The sequence below is a fragment of the Narcine bancroftii genome, chromosome 4 (genome assembly GCF_036971445.1).
Source record: "Narcine bancroftii isolate sNarBan1 chromosome 4, sNarBan1.hap1, whole genome shotgun sequence".
Taxonomy (NCBI): Eukaryota; Metazoa; Chordata; class Chondrichthyes; order Torpediniformes; family Narcinidae; genus Narcine; species Narcine bancroftii.
Genome location: NC_091472.1, coordinates 280,028,939 through 280,046,470, shown reverse-complemented (window position 1 = coordinate 280,046,470; position 17,532 = coordinate 280,028,939). Strand labels below are relative to the sequence as shown.

At 41.7% G+C, this 17,532-nt stretch overlaps 1 protein-coding gene across 3 annotated transcripts in view; it reads left to right on the top strand.

Moving 5' to 3' along the window:
• Window positions 1-17,532, top strand: part of ubxn4 (UBX domain protein 4) — a 64,753-nt gene that overhangs the window by 3,285 nt on the left and 43,936 nt on the right. For all 3 annotated transcript variants that reach the window (XM_069935173.1, XM_069935171.1, XM_069935172.1), the window contains exons 2-3: window positions 16,626-16,728; window positions 16,869-16,897. In XM_069935173.1, coding sequence (XP_069791274.1) covers window positions 16,626-16,728; window positions 16,869-16,897 — 132 coding nt within the window. The remainder of the gene's footprint in view (window positions 1-16,625; window positions 16,729-16,868; window positions 16,898-17,532) is intronic.

Here is a 17,532-nt window from a genome sequence, read left to right as displayed (position 1 = left end):
AGAGAATGGTAAATGTGTGGAATTCCTCGCCACAGGAAGTAGTTGAGGCCGGTTCCCTGTCAATATTTAAGTGTTTTCCCTGTCAATATTTAAGTGTAGGTTAGATTTGGCCCTTGTCGCCAAGGGGATTAGGGGGTATGGGGAGAAGGCAGGAACCGGGTACTGATCAGCCATGAAGAGCGAATGGCCGACTCCTACACCTATTTTCTATGTTTCGATATCAAAAATATAAAGGCTTAGTTGATGAGCTGTATAATTCTGAAGCTCAATGGGATTATGGTGACAGAGTAACATAGTTTTGCTATTTTGCTAAGAAGGAAGGAGGAAAAGAGGAAACATTCATGGATATTTGTCAGATGAAGAATGGATCAGGCTCAATTATAGTTTCTCCCACAGGCAAATTTACAGAAGTTCTTGCAGTCAAGCCTAGCACATGAATGTTTGCCACTTGGATGAAGAACCAAAAGAACACGTGCTTGTAATTTAGAAGTTATAGTAGTTTGACCCTGTTCCATAAATCAAAATTACTGCTGATCTTTGAGTTTTTTTCCTTTATTTATTCTCTAATTTATTCATGTAATATGAGCATTGATAACAATGTCTTTTTAATCCATTTCCAATTGTGCTCAGGACATTAAACAACATCACAATGAATCTAAAACCACATACAGGCTAAACCATATAAGAGTAACAATGAATTGGATATGTTTTAATAATCTGACAATTTCATAGACACCATTTTGGATTTGCCATTTGGTTTTTATTTAATTACTGAATTAATTTTCCCCATTTGACATGGTTTTGAACTGTTTGCCAAATCTTTGACTCATCATTTCACTTTTTCTCTGCTCCATGTGCTCCTTTTATCTGGTGTTGCTTAACAATTTTAATTTAACAAAAATCTTAACAATTTTTAATTTCAAACGTCGAATTTTGATCCAGCATCAGTTTGCAAGGTGAATGTGGTCATTAGACCCTTTCTAATTGCCTTGTAAAATGAAATTAACTGGGCAATTTGTATGGTTAGCACCCCAGTTAGGTGGCAGTTTGAAAGGGTCAACCCTGTCGGAATCCAACTGGGTCTCTGATCTACCTCAGAGGTGGTCAGAGAACCTAGTTAAATTTACCTAAGCCTCGTCCATGGCTGATTTAGAAAGGAAAATGGCTGACCTAATTTCAGCGACGTCACCGCTTGCATGCATGCGTTACCAGGCAGCCAGCATCTGAACATCCGGCAGTACTTCTGGTGAATGCATGACTACTGCAATTTGGAAGGTGCTTCCAGCACCTTTGCCCCAGTAATCGCACCCAGGTCCCAGGAGGACTATCCAGGTACTGCAATTTGAAAGGGGCTATTGAGAGTTACTGAAGTCAGGTAAGGGTCCTTTGTAACTGAAAAACAAAATACTGCAAGTGGAAATCTGTTTTTAAAAAATTAATAATATTTTTTTTAAAAATTGATAATTGCTGGAAATGCTCATGGTGAGGAGTTTTTATTGGAGAATGGAATAAACAACTCAGGTTGATATTTTATCATAATTATCATAATTCTCAAGTTCTTGAGGTGTGGCCAAAGAACAACTCACAATATGACAGATAATGGGTAAAGTAATTATTGTCAAGTCATACTACATTTAGAATGAAACATCCATGAAATTCTTTAACTTAGTCTACCGTAAGACAGACAGAGAATCGCCACTCTATCCAATGCCCCTCACAGAAACCTGCAGCACCTGGTGTTGCTAGGTGGTCTCCTCTCCAAATACTGACTAGTCCAGTGTCTGCTGAGCTTCCAAGATCAGACAATCTCAGGTCTATTCAGGCTATAAGATGCACTTGCATTTTGTGTGACAGTGCATGCTTTTTCTGTTTGATCTGGTCCTGCAAATGAAAATGCCTGCTTTCCATTTTTTCTGTACCTATTAATAACATACCACTGATACATGTCCATGAGCTCTTTGAACTCTGTGGACTTTCATTGTTTATAGCTTTTTTTTGTCACAGTGACTGGCTTCCTATTTGCAAAGTTGTACCTTTTTGCTACACCTGTTCATCTCTTTGTACGTGAAGAAGAATTATGCTCACAATTTTATTTATCTTCGTGTCTTCATGAGATCAAGCATCTTATTTGCTCTACCATCATTCCCATATCTACTAGTTTAACATTTTCAGTTTCTCAGAATAACGTAAAGATAGCTGGTTTCTGCTTCTGTTTTCCTTTCATTATTCTTTATAATTTTATGATTTCATTATCATTAAAAATTTGGAAGCATAATTTATAAGGCATAGAATATGTTTTTATCCTTCTGAAAGCAATGGAAATCACCTACTTCTGTATATTTGCTGTTTTTTCATTATTTTGATATGCTTGTGCTTCCCATATTCATGATTCCCATTTTATTTTTCTTAGCTGTCTTCCCAAGTTATCTCCCCTTGGGAAGAGAATGAAAATTATTATTCTTAGACAGAAGATTATTTGTAAAAGAAGGATCTTCAACTTGAAGTACAGTTGTTTTAGTCCGTGCTTTTATAACCATATAACCATTTACGGAGCGGAAACAGGCCATGTTGGCCTTTTAAGTCTGCACCGGTTCACTGATTTTGTGTGCCCTCTTCAGGCATTGGTCCCGGTAGATCTTCATTCAATAACGATGGGCGAATAATGGCCCACAATGCACACACTGATACTAAATTTGTCTTTCTTGGTCATTTTTCTCTCTGTGTTTGTTCTTTTCTCTAAGTTTTGGAAATTAAGAAATATTTCAACATTTTATACTGGAGGTACACCAAACATTGACTTTTATTTGCTTTGACATGAATAAGTTGGGGGTTGAGGGGAAAGAACAGGAAGGAGGGTGTGTTTTAGATTCACTGATTAGACAGGTGCATTACTGAACACGTGTTTTGTTTGCAATGACCATTTTGAATTTGTGGTTGCAAGCTATTTTAACTCCACCATTTTTACAGGTATCAGTACGACAGTAACACCATCTACAAATTTGCTGGTGATATCATGGTAATGGGTTGTATAAAAATGGGCAATGAGTCTGCATACGGGGGGAGATTGAAAACTTGGCTGAATGGGTGTACTAACAACAACCTCGTACTGAATGCCACTAAAACTAAGGACCTAATTGTGGACTTTTGAAAAGAAAAACCAGAGGTGTACGATCCAGTGATCATTGAGGTTTATGGAGTGAGCAAATATAAATGCTCGTATCTTGGATCCAACACACTAATATCATCGTGAAGAAAACATGTATGTGCTTCTAGTCTGTTTGGTTTACGGAGGCTTGGTATGCCATCAGAAACCTTGGCAAACCTCTCCAGATGTGTCATGGAAAGTGTGCCTTGTATCAGGACACTACTATCTCTTAGAAGAAAGCCCTGAAAAAGTTGGACACAGCCTAGTACATCACAGGTAAAACACTCCCCATCATCTAGAAAATTAACATGGAACACTACTGTCAGAGAGCAGCAACAATCATCAAGATTCCACACTACCCAATATATGCTCTATTCTCGCAGCTGCCATTGAGAAAGAGGTATAGGTGCCACAAGAGACTCATATCACCAGGTTCAGGAACAGTTGTTACCCCTTCACCATCAGATCCCTAAACAAAAACTCAATCAGGTTCATTTAAGGATTCTTACTTTGCACATTATATATATTATTGAATATTTATTTTCTGTATTGCACAGTCAATTTGTTAACATTTTATTCTCTGTTTCATTTCTCTTTTTATACATATCTTGAGTACAGTTTTCAGGTTTTATTTTGCAATACTGATGAATGGAAATTCTGCTTGGCCCACAGGATAAAGAATCTCAGATTTGTAGTGGTGTCATGCATGTATGTACTCTGACAGTAAATCTGAACTTTGGATCTTTTGTCATCGTCCTCCTTAAATGCTAGGTTAAGGCCAGATGCAAACTTGGGGGCTGAACGTCCTTTTACAGTGCTGTACTGTTCTATACACTGACCTCTGTACTACCTCACTAATCATTGCCTGCTAACAAGAAAAAAATTTGTTTATTCCACCATTCTCTTGTCAGCCAATTCTCAAGCCATGCCAGTATATTAAACCTAATCCCAATGATTTCATCTCTAATATGAGACATTATTGGAAAATCTTCATTGACACTGCATCCACTTGTTCTCCCATGTGTTTTGGTTACATCTCAAATTCCAAAAAAAATTGTTCAGTATAATTGCTTATAATCAAGTGGGCGACCTTATCTAATTAAACCATTCTGAATAACTTTAAAAATCTTGTAAAACATTAATCAAAACCAGAATTTATTGTTATGAACATGTCACAAAATTCTACTTGCTCCTTGAAGAGGGGCTCAAGCCCAAAATGTGGACAATATATCTTTGTCTCCTAAAGATGCTGAAAACACTGGCTGAGTTCCTCCAGCATTTTGGTGTTTTTTGTGCTGCTGGGTTGTCGTCTTTAGGCTCTTGTGCCGCCTTCATGATGGTAGTAGTGTGAAAAGGGCATTGACTAGGTGGTGATAGTCCTTGAGAGTGGCAGCTTTCTTAAGACAGCATTTCTTGTAAATGTCTTTGGAGTGAAAAACCAAAGCCCATGATAGCACTAGCTGAGTTCACAACTCTGTTCTCTTACCAGACAGTGATGTAACCAGTCAGAATGCTCTCCATCTGTAGTAATTTGTAAGGGGTGACATGGTTGGCATATCAGTTAGCACAATGCCTTTACAGCGCCAACAATCAGGAGCCAGTTTCATATCCGGTGCTGTCTGGAGGAGTTTGAAAGTTCTCCCTCTCTCTGCGTGGTTTTTCCCCGGGGATCCAGTTTCCTCCCACTGTTTGAAACGTACCTGGGGGTATGGGTTAATTGGGTGTAAATTGGGCAGCACGGACTTATGGATCAAATGGCCTGAGTGACAGAATATAGCTATATTTTTGGGAGATAAATTGGGGCAGGGTTTGTTAATGTAGATCAGATAAAAACACTTTATAACAAATCTTTTTGAAAAGACTGGTACTCTGCTCATGCTAGACATGTTGGGACCAACAATCTTTGCAAATGTTTTGAAGAGTGCCCAAGAGACTTCACTAATGGATTGTTGCTTACAAAAAGGCAACAGATGAAAGAGCTTGTTGGAGCTGCATTCTGTCTGGAGTAGAACTTGCTGTTTTAGGAGGGTTATGTGGTTTTGCAAGAAGAGAGAGAGAGACCACTCAGTTCTACAGCTTTACAGTCAGCAGCAGAAACTTGAACAGGACAAGCTGGCAAGCTTGTGGAAAACCCCATTTGGAAGATGGGTTGTGAGTGCTGAGAGGACTGGCTGTCTAATATTTCACTTGGAATAAGAGAAACAAAAAGGCACTCTGTGGTGACCCGAAAGAAAGAGGTTATCATCTGGAGAACCCTGATGGGGCAAGTTTCTTCGGCAAGACACTGAAGTGGCTGATGGAAGTAAATCAGTTGTGGGTGTCCTGGAACAACAAATCTCTCTCTGAAAACAGACAAAAACCTTCCTGAGCGATAACCATTTACCTTTCAAGCACCAAAGCTTGGTGAACTCTATAAATGTTAAATTCTGTGCACAGTATAAGAATTACTTACAACCAGTGAACTTGGAGGAACGAGAAGTGAGATTAGACTGTGAATTGAAGAACTTTTCTGAACTTATACACACATTATGCTTAGAATTAGGAGGAGGTTAAGTTTGGTTAGTTAAGTTAATAGTGATAAGTTAAAGTGTGATTCTGTTTTCATGTTTAAAGATAAGTAAAAGCAACTTTTGTTTAAGTAACCATTGATCTTGTTGCTGGGTTTTGGGGTCCTCTGGGCTTGTAACACCTATTAATGTGCTATATGTCTAAATTTTTTTTAATTTAAAATTTTTGGTGACATACCAAATCTCCTCAAATGTCTCACAAAGTATAGCATTTGGCAAGGCATCTTTAAGATTGCATCAACGTGGAGGTCCTAGGAGTTTTCATAGATGTTGATACTCAGGAATTTGAAGTTCCTAACTCTTTCCACTGCTGACCCCTTGATGAAGGCTGGTTCATGTTTTCATGAACCAGTTCCTTAGTTTTGCTAACATTGAGTGCTAGGTTGTTGTGACATCACTCAACTAGCTGATCCACCTCCCTTCTGTATATTTCCTCAATGCCATGTGTAATTCTGCTGACGACTGGTGTCATCAGCAAATATGTAGGTGGAACACAGTCATGGGTGAAGAGCAGGTAGAGCAGTGGGCTAAGCACATATCCTTGAGGTGCGACTGAGTTGTTTTTCAGTGAGGAGGAGGCATTTCTGAATATCAAAGAATAAATTTCCTTTGTATATTCGAGTTTGAGACATGTTTCGTAACACTGCTTAATTCTTACTGGTATGGAAAGTAACACAAATAATTAACAGTTTCATTAATTTTGGCTTATGTTGTCAGAGGTAAAATGATCTCCCAGAGTTACCAGAGGACAGCTGTGCAGGGCTTCTCCTTGACAGATTGCAAATAATTACAGCATCAGATCATAGATCAGGTTTTAAATGGCTAAACAGGTTCAAGAAGTTAAATAGTGTACTCTTCTTCCTGTTTATTATACATCTTTAGATTAATATGCTAATCTTAAAGGAATGCAAAGAATAAATCTTGATAAAAATGTTAATAAGATTACATGAATATTTGGCTACAGAAGTGGTTGTGTCATTGACTTAAACAAATTCTCAGTCTATTCTTCATTCCTTTCTGTTCATGAATAGTGTGTCCTCAGCCCTTTATGGAAACCACAACTGATGTATTTAAAGAGGTGGTGCAGTGGTTGGCACTGCTGCCTTACTGTTCTATGGATCCAGGTTTGGCCATGCATGCTGTCTATCTAGAATTTACACATTGTCTCCATTGCTTTGGTTTCCTCACCCACCTCAATAGTGTTGTAGGTTAATTGGCCGCTATGAGTCACCATTTAATGTATATAAATGTCAAAAAGAATTGGAGAACCGATGGGCTAAAGGGGCAAGGATAAATTGAAGAATAACAGGAAGGTAAAAAGGGGCAATTGGATGCTTAGAATTGCTATTTTGGGATGGACCAATGGGTAAAATGGCTGCCTGCTGAACTGTAATAAGTGAAGTTGATAGACTCAGATTAATTGAAGACAGTCACTTAATTTATTTGAATTTAAGTTGTTTTTTTTGTTATTTTTTAAGTCAGTAAGAAAGAATGTAATTTGACCAAGCCTTGTGTGGTACACTGGTTAAGGAAGTAACAACCCATGGAATCCAACTGAAAGAGGCAAATTTGGATCCAAAATTGGCTCAGTAAAAGAATTTGTTTGATATTGGCAGTGAAATGGCAGATAGAGTTGTGAGGTGGTACATTTTCAGAGATCAGATACAATAGGAAAGTATGTTGTAAACAGCAGGACTCTGGACCATTAATGTAAAGCCCATTGTTTCCTAAAAGTGGCAACCCAAGTGGATAGAATGGCAAAAAAGGTATTTGGCATGGTTCCCTTCATTATTCAGGGTATTAGCATAAAACAAATAATTTTCAGCCATTACAAAACTTTTGTTGGGCCACATTTGGAACATTGTGTCCAGTTGTGCTTGCAGGAAGAATATGGAGACTTGAGAGAGGGTACATCAGAAGTTCACTGGGATGTTACCTGGGTTTGGAGAGTTTTAGCGATAATGAGAGGATGGACAAAGGTGGATTGTTTTTGCTGGAGAACAGGAAGCTGAGGGATGACCTAATTGATGGGTGTACATAAAATTATCAGAAGCAAAGATTGGCTCCATGATCTGTTTCAAAAGAGATTTATGAACAAAGTTTTTTGACAATGTGTTTTTGGAACATGCTCCCAGGGGAAGCAGTAGAAGTAGATATGGTAGTTAAATTTAAGAGGCATTCAAAGCAGGCAGGGAATGTATGGGTCTGGAGATGCATGAGAGACTGTTGATGCTGGAAACTGGAGGGGGAAAAAAAACCCATCTTCAGGAGGATCTTGGCAGGTTAAGGAACCTGTCGGGGGAGGTGGGATGAGGAGGAGAGGGAATTATGGACATTTCTGGTCAGAATGCTTCAAGGCATTTTGCAGAGATAGTGGAGGATATGGAGGGAGAAGCATTGGGAGAATCGGTGAATTGAATGTACCCATCGGAGATCATGGTTGGGGGAATGCTGGGAAGCCAAGAAGCAGAACTGGAAAATACATGGGAGAAGATGATGACAAGGACAATACCACAGATGGATTTGGACATGGTGCACTGATAGAGGATTGGTTTAGATGGGCATCATGGTCAATGAAGGCATTATGGGCTCAAGGAGGTGCCCCATTTTGTATTGTTCTATGTTTAATGAAAACAAAGAATAATTATTAATGGGTATTTTTACAACTGTTCAAATTTATTATAATCTGACTGTACATACACAGCCCAATGAAACAGTGAATGATGCTTTAAACTTTGAGGTTATTGATCGACTAATCCAAAACATCAGTGGGACAAAAAAAAATCACAAATGGGATTTAATCCAGTGAAATGTGAGAATTTATTTATTGAGGTGCAATGAGGCAAGAAAATGCACACTAAACAGAGGGATACCAAATAGTGAAAGAGGAACTGAAGATCTTGTTCATAGATCCTTAATGTAGAAGGACAGAAAAATTGATGCAAGCACAATTAAATCTTTTTTTTAGAAAGGTGAGTACTACTTGGAATTTTGCATGGCAGATTGCTTTAAAATTTGATTTCACAGGAAAGGGTACAAATGTGACTTACAAAAATACTGCCAAGACAAATTTGCAGCCAAAAGAAAAAATTGGATATTCAGTAAAATTGTATCTGGCACCTTTGGGGATCAGTAGATGTCAGATTTGTCTCTTTTCCGGTGGCTTGAGACTTACTTTTATAATGCCAAATACACCTGCATTAAGAATAAAGTTTTTTAATAAAACAAAAATACTGAACAAACTTCGCTTGCATGAATATATAAAAATCTTAAAGCATTTTATTTTATTTTTAATCACTTCTTTGAAAGCATTTAACTGTTGCTGCATCTGTAGGTTCCTCCCCCTCCACGGAGCCACATGAAAGATGAGCAATAACATTATAGATAATTAACCCCCACCCCCCTCTCCTAAGTTTACAGATAAAACCTCTGACCGGGGCAACTCTTACTAAGCAGGGATAAGAAGCCAATTTAAGAGTCACTCTCACGGTGAGCAACATCGACCAGCCCTTTGCTATTGCTGTTTCATACAATGTTACTCAAACAGCTGGTATGAGTAGAGCTCGACCAATGCACTCCACTGGCTTAATATTTACTACCATCTTCACCAAAGGTTTATGTGTTACTTCAGAGAACATTTATTTTTACAATTTTAAACTTGTGTTTTTTAATCTATTATTTTTATAATTATTTTAATTTAAAATTTTATTTTCCTTTTTTGGCTGGTTGCACGAGGTTTCCAGCTGCTTGAATTCAGAATATGGGTTTTACTGTATTGTTTTTTAATTGGAATAGAGTAGCTTGCTGATTATATGAAGAGGTATGGATTTAACTTGGCAATCACAAAGATTAGAGAATATAGTAGTTCAGGATCTGGAATTCAGTGGCTAAAAGGTCAGTTGAGGCAAAAATCACATTTTCAAATAACATTCGAAAGTATTTGGATGTACATTTGAAGAACCAAAATATGTAAGACTATGGATGATGAGTTGAAAAATGGAATAAGGTTGAAGGTAATTTAGACCAGTGACTGGATTAAATAAAGTGAACCAATTACCACTTCTCCAATAAATTTGATTGAAAACTTGCGAATCTGAGAATTGTTTTTTGTTGTATCATTAGGATCTGTTTTTTTTCGATACTTTGACATTGAGCAATGGAATACTCTTCAGAAATCTCTTGTGTTTGTCTTCCTTAATATGTAAGAGTCCCCTCAACAGACATCACCACCTTGATGGAATTTGTCATTCTACCTCCTTTCCCGAGGTGTTAATTCTCCTGTTTACATGCATTTGAAACACCATGGGTGGACTTATTTCATTGATGCTACAATAAAAATATTGTTAAGCAAAAAACGATTGCCTAGATCTTACTTTTTTTCCTGTCATGTTTGCCATATTAAAACTCAGCAAAATATTTATTTGCATCCCTTGTGCAGACCAATTCTATGGTTGATGTACTCATGCAAGTCTGTTCAATGTTGCCATGCACCAAGCAGAGGATCTGAAACCGGGGCTTTATTGATCAAGGCAGAGATGGGAGTCGGATCTAGGTGTTACGATAGATGAATGGTGCTAGTTGGACCTGTATCTTGATAGCATGACCACAATAATTAACTCAGGATATAGACTGGTGCAGTATAACTTTCTTCACCAACTATACCTCACGCCGCAGAAATTGAATAAAGGTAAACCAGAAATTTCACATCAACGTTTCAGGTGTGGCAAAGAGAAAGGAACCTTTGTGCACTCAACCTGGTCATGCCCTTTTGGGTAAAGCTAGGCCAAACCCTATAGAAAATCAGGTGAAGAGTTTCCACAAGACCCAGAGTTATTCCTGTTGGGAAACATCATGGACATAAGGTTTACAATGATGCTGTCCAAATTTCAAATCAATTTGTCTTGATCACTGGCAGTTGCCAGGAAGTGTATAGCGGTTACCTGGAAGTCAGATTTTCATCTGGGCATTGTGCATGAGAATATGGAAATGCAGAGCTGTGTTCCCTTGGTGAAAGTAACTTGTTATCTAAGGAAAAAATATGAAACTGGCAGCTCGGATGCTGCACCTCGACTTCCTGGGGGACAGGTCCCCAATGGAGCTGATGGACGAGATGCTCGTGCTCATGGGTGATCACACCAACTGCCCACTCTTCGAGCGCATTTTCCTTGACCATCTGGCCTTTACTGGCCAAAGAGAGCTTTACCGACCCGAGGAAGGTCGCTCAGAAGGCCCAAGAGCTATGGCTTGAGCGATTCCCGAAAGGGCTCGGCAGTCCAGCAGGTCACAAGGCATGGGCATGACCACGCCAAGCCCGTCCCTAGTGCTGCGGTAGAGCATCCGGCCACCATTATGTCACCAAGAGCATAACCAGGGGCATGGCATCCACTCTAGTCCTCTGCTTCTACCACCAGCGCTGGGCCAAGGCTCAGAAGTGTCATCAGCCCTGCTCGTTCCAGGGAAACTAACAGGCGGGCCGCTGTTAATGGCTCCGGCGGCTGGCCAAGGACACAGCCTCCTCTACCGGCAGGACTCGGTCAGCGGCTGTGGTTCCTCGCTGACACTGGGACCCAGATCAGCGTCATCTCGGCCACGGCCATCAAGTCCAGGAACCAACCTCAAGGACCTCCCCTCTGTGCGGCCAATGCAACAGAGATCCGGATGTATGAAGACAAGACACTCCTCTTCCAGACCGGCCAACAAAAGTTCTCATGGAGGTTCACCATCTTCCGACTGCCATCCTGGGTGCCGACTTGCTCCTCGCCCATGGGCTTCTGGTGGACACCCATACTTTACAAGCAGTTCGCCTTGTCGCCTCCCGCACAAGCAGCCGCAGATGGCCACGATCAGCATGACCAGAGACGAGTTCCAGCGAATCCTGGACGAATTTCCAACTCTCCCCAAGCCACAGTTCTCCGGTGTTCCACCACATCCCCACCCAGGGCCCACCGGTTCACGCCAAGGCACCCTGGCTCCTGCCTGACAAGCTCCAGGTGGCGAAGGAGGAGTTTTCTCATCTGTTGAAGCTGGGGATCATTCGGCGGTCCGACAGCCCAAGGGCCTCGCCGCTCTACCTGGTCCTGAAAGCCTCTGGCAGCTGGCGTCCCTGCAGAGACTATCGACGGCTCAACGAGGCAACAGTTCCTGTCCATTACCCCATTCCTCACATCCTGGACTCTACGGTCAACCTGCATGGTGCGAGGGTTTTCTCCAAAGTTGACCTGTTGTGCGGGTATCACCAAATCCTGGTGCAGCCTGAGGACATACCCAAGCTGGCCATCATCACCCCCTTCGGCTTGTTCGAATTCCTTCGCATGCCGTTCAGGCTCAAAAACTCCACTCAGGCCTTCCAACGCCACATGGACTCAGTAAGCAGGGTCCTGGATTTCATCTTAATTTACTTAGACGACTTCCTCATTGCCAGTAGGGATCGGGTGCAACACAAGGCCCACCTGCCCACCTCTTCTCATGGCTGGCCGACTTCGGCCTCACGATCAACCCAGCCAAGTGCCAGTTTGGGAAAGAGTCCATGCAGTTCCTGGGCCATACCATCACGGCTGAGGGAGCCACGCCCGCTGCTATGAAGGTCACCGCTGTCAAGGAGATCCCGCATCCGGACAATCTCAAGGGGCTGCAGGAGTTCACGGGTGGTCAACTTCTACAACCGATTCATCCCGGGAGCTGCGCGCATCATGCAGCTGCTATTCGCCCTCATCACAGCCAAGCACAAAATGCTCACCTGGACCCCAGAGGCCTGCAGTGCATTCGAGGCCACCAAGGAAGCCCTCGCGAAGGCTACCATGCTCGCCCACCCGCACACCGACCTGCATATGACGCTCTTCGTCAATGCCTCTGCCACAGCCGTCGATGCTGTCCTGGAGGAGCAGGAGAACGGACAATGGAAGCCGCTGGCATTCTTCAGCCGGCTTCTCTACCCACCAGAGCGCAAGTATAGCACTTTTGACCGTAAGTTACTGGGCATGTACCTGGCGGTGCAGCATTTCCACTATTTCTTGGAGGGGAGGACTTTTACCATCTTCACTGACCACAAATCCCTCACCCAGGCACTTGCGATGGCGAAGGACCCCTGGTCGACCCGCCAGCAGCGTCACCTCTCCTTCGTGTCGGAGTTTACCACCGACATTCGGCACAGGGCGGGGAAGGACAACATGGTCGCCGATGCACTCTCGCGACTGGCCATCTGCATGCTGACGCCCGGCCTTGACTTTGACCAGCTCGCCTAGGACCAGAAGTCCGACGAGGAGATGCGAACCTTCAGGACTGCCATCACGGGCCTGCAGTTCAGAGATCTCCCAACTCCAAGCGGCGGAAGCACCATCCTGTGCGGTGTCTCCATGGGCACCCTGTGGCCAGTGGTTCCTCAGCAGTGGGGCAGGAAAGTCTTCCATCGCATCCACAACCTTTTGCACCCATCCATCAGGTCCCCGGTCAGGATGGTGGCAAAGCGGTTCGTCTGGCACGGGCTGCGGAAGCAGATCGCGGGCTGGGCCAGAACATGCACCCATTGTCAAATGTCCAAGGTACACAGACACACCAGGGCGCCTGTGCGAGTGTTCAAGCGCGTCCGGGAATGGTTCAGCCACATCCATGTGGACATAGTCGGGCCCTTACCCGTTTCCCGGGCCATCCATTACCTGTTCACGGTGGTGGACCGCACCACTCATTGGTTTGAGGTGATCCCGATCCCGGATGCCTCCACAGACTCCTGCTCCCGAGCGCTGTTGCACGGTTGGGTCACCCGGTTCGGTGTTCCGAATCACCTCACCAGCAATTGGGGTGCTCATTTCACCTCTGTGCTCTGGGCACAGCTCGCCAACAGGTTGGGGATCGAGCTACACCACACCACGGCCCATCATCTGCAGGCCAATGGGCTGGTCGAGCGTCTGCACTGCTACACTAAGTCGGCACTTACGGCCCGCCTCACTTGTCCCGACTGGGTGGACAAACTGCCTTGGGTGCTCCTGGGCATCTGCTCCACGTCCAAGGAGAATCTGCAGGCGTCATCAGCTCAGCTGGTCTTCGGCGCACTGCTGGCACTTCTTGGTGAGTTCATGAATGTGCTTCACAACCCCCAGCGGTCACCGCACGAGCTGCTTCCTCACCTCCGGGCCCGCTTGGACTCATTCGGACCCCCACCGCTGCCCAGACACAGCACACAGCCATCTCATGTCCTCAGCGAGCTGCTTTCTGCAAAGTACATTTTAATTCGGCGGGGCCCACCCACGGCACCTCTGCAAAGACTACGAGGGGCCGTACAAGGTTGTCCAGCGTTCAGGGTCTACGTTCATGCTGGACATCGGTGGCAGGTGGGAACTGTTTACTGTGGACAGGCTGAAGCCACCGAACCAGTAATTGTGGCCCAGCCCAAGAAGTGAGGCCGCCCAGCTAAAAATAACATTGGCACCGGTTCTGGGTGGGGGGGGGGGGGAGGGGGGGTGCTGTATGGCGACACACCACTAGGCAGGTGAACTGGCCCTGCTTGTAATCCACGTGGCTGGGCAGCCGGCCAAAATGGCACCGTCAGGGGTTTCCCCGTCTCAGCACGGGGCTCAGAAGCCCGTGCTGGGGGACCACGTGATGCCCAGGTAACATTAGTGCCCCCCAGCCGGTTCTCAGCCAGGTCTGGGCTGGGTGTATAGGTCCAACCAACCAGCCTGCAATAAATCAGTTCTGCTCACTGGGCTCAACCCGTCTTTGTGTTCTTTCAGTAGCAGTGTAGCTGCTGCTACAAAACGAAATATCTGGCAACCATACCTGCATTACATAGGTGCAAGAATATAGTGTAGTCCCCTGTGCTTTACTGCCTGCCACCCCCCCCCCCCCCCCCCCCCCCCCCGTTCTCCCTGTGGAAGAGTGGGGGGTCCATTCCAATCAAACTAAGAAGAGATTAATGTAAGAGGCCTGGAGGATGGACATTGAGCTCCAACAGACCCTGTGGTTGATATGCTTTTCTTTTTTAATTTGTTGTTCGTCCTTGGTCAGTGGCATCTTGTTTTTTTTTAAAATTTTTTATTTTCACACTATAAACCACATTGATCAAGGTACATACATTTTCCCTCTTGAACATATACAGTGTTGTTTTCTCCCCCCCCCCCTCCTCCCGTCCCTCCCTCCCTACCTCCCCTCCCATTCATTTAAAGTTCAGAAAATAGGATACATTAAACCAGTCAAACAATGTTGTCACTCAATAAAAACAAACAAGAAATTCCACTGAGTCAGTTCTTTTCATTCTCTTCTTCTGTCATTTTAGGTGGTAGATGTCCCCGGTAGGTTTTCTCTGTTATGTTTCATGTATGGCTCCCATATTTGTTCAAATATTGTAATATTATTTCTTAAATTATATGTTATTTTTTCTAATGGAATACATTTATTCATTTCTATATACCATTGTTGTATTCTCAAGTTATCTTCTAATTTCCAGGCTGACATAATACATTTTTTTGCTACAGCTAGGGCTATCCTAACAAATCTTTTTTGTGCACCATCCAAATCAAGTCCAAATTCTTTGTTTTTTATGTTACTTAGGAGGAAGATCTCTGGGTTTTTTGGTATATTCCTTTTTGTGATTTTATTTAATATCTGGTTTAGATCTTCCCAAAATTTTTTCACTTTCTCAAATGTCCATATTGCATGAATTGTTGTTCCCATTTCCTTTTTACAGCGAAAACATCTGTCAGATACTGTTGGGTCCCATTTATTTAACTTTTGAGGTGTAATATATAACCTGTGTATCCAGTTATATTGTATCATACGTAACCTCGGCATCTTGTTTTTTATGTTAAATTATTGTTTTGGCCTTTTCATGCTAGTTGTTTCTTTATTTAAATGGTTAATGTGTTTATTTTTATTATTTTGTGTTGTGGGGGGAGGATAAATCTAGACTTGATAGAAGAAATGTACATGTACTTGATGAACATGATTATTGTACTGTGAATTATTAGAAATGTCTGGAAAAATCATAAAATATTCAAAAAAATATTGTCATACACAGTAATGAATTCTAAACAATTTTCTGATTCTGCACTCAATGCTTTGTTTTCTGGAGCACAGGTGTTTTCATTCCTTGGGAGAGGCAAGGAAGCCTGTTCTTGTAATATAGTGACTTTGAAGCCAAGCATAATATCAGGGATTAAGAAGACTTCACTCAGAAGTCTTTGCATTTCAATAAAAGGGTAATCAAAGAATTCTCATAGCAGGTTCTTGTATGATTTTTATAATATCTAATGAAGCACTTTTGGACCATCAGTTAATATTATCTAATTAGTATCATGGTTCCTCATCCTTAAGAAGAATAGATCTCATCTTCTGGTTATCTTCTGACCCAATGGATTCAAGTTATGCATTTTCTGCATAATTAGGAAGATTTCATGCGATGCAATAATTTAATGTTTTTGAAATGGATTGTAGGTGATTTTTGTAATTATTCACAATACTTTTTAGAATTCTTCTTCTGTTAGAGATGGGTATGGTATGAACAATAAAATCCATGCCTATTTATTAAAAAGAAAAAAAATGCAAATAGAATGCTTCCCACTTCAACATTTTTCTCTTCATGCCTCCAGCATTTTATTTCTGCTTTTTATCTTTACAATTTACCTTGCAATGTATTGGTTTTTACTTGACTTCATCAGGAATCCTTGGTGATTTTGCCCATTTAAAATAAAAGACATTGGTTATTTCATGCTTTTTTAGATTAATTCTTGGTTTCATTAAAACATGTTGCACTTGTATTAAGTACAATTATCAGGTTTTTTGTGTTACTATTTTAGAATGCATTCAAGTGCAATATTAATTTGATCAAGAATAAATGTTTAGATTTGAAAGTGGTAATGAACTGAATGTCTCATTCAGAAACAGCTCCTGATCTGTTTAATACCAATCATCTTTATTTTTAGGGGATGATGAACAGTCAAGAGAGATGTCTGCAAGTTGGGAGGCTGAAGGAGTAGGAGAAGCAACTGTAAACTCTTTTGTTGCAATTAAAGTAGATGCTAAAAGGCAAGTATCCAATGTAGAGTTTGCCAGATGATAGATTGTGTATTATTAGGTTTTGATTTATTGACATTGAGATATTTTAAAATAAATACTAGATCTTAATGCTATTATAATATTTGACAGAGTGCTTTTCTTTTCTACAGTGAAGTGTGTATGCAGTTTTCTCAAATATGTATCCTTTTTCTGTTTCTCTGTTCTTGAAAATTAGTGTGGATTACATAGAAGCACTCTTTAAAGATAGAAAATGTAAACCTATCACTAATTGTTACATAGAAAGGAAGCATGAATACACCGGATTATTAAAATGCCAATCCTTTATTTACTGACTTCCACTTGATGCAGAGAACTTAAGACTCCTTACAAATCCAGAAATTTGGCTCCAAAAAAATAAAGCTGCACTTGCACGCTCTCACAAACATGCCTGTTTTGTCCTAGTTTCCATTTCCCTCGACCTCAGGTAATTTTCATCTGCCATTTTATTGTTCACGTGATTGTTAACATTTTGTGCACTTGAATGCTAAAATTTTCAGACTTGGAGAACTCAGGAGAGAGGCTTTTTCACTTGTCAAAGTCCAGCAATTGTGAAGTAACATTGTTTATTACTCCAGATCCTGGAAATTTAAGAAATGTCCATGCAAAAGAAAAACCTGTTCTTTGACATTGGTTGTTAGTTTGTCTCAATGTCTTTGTCTGGACAACCTTCTGATTACATTTCTAAGGAATGTACTCTTCACGAATATGCATTTGGTTTGGTGCCACAAAATAATGGGGGTTCCCAGGTTAAGGAAGACCTGCCTTGGATATGGA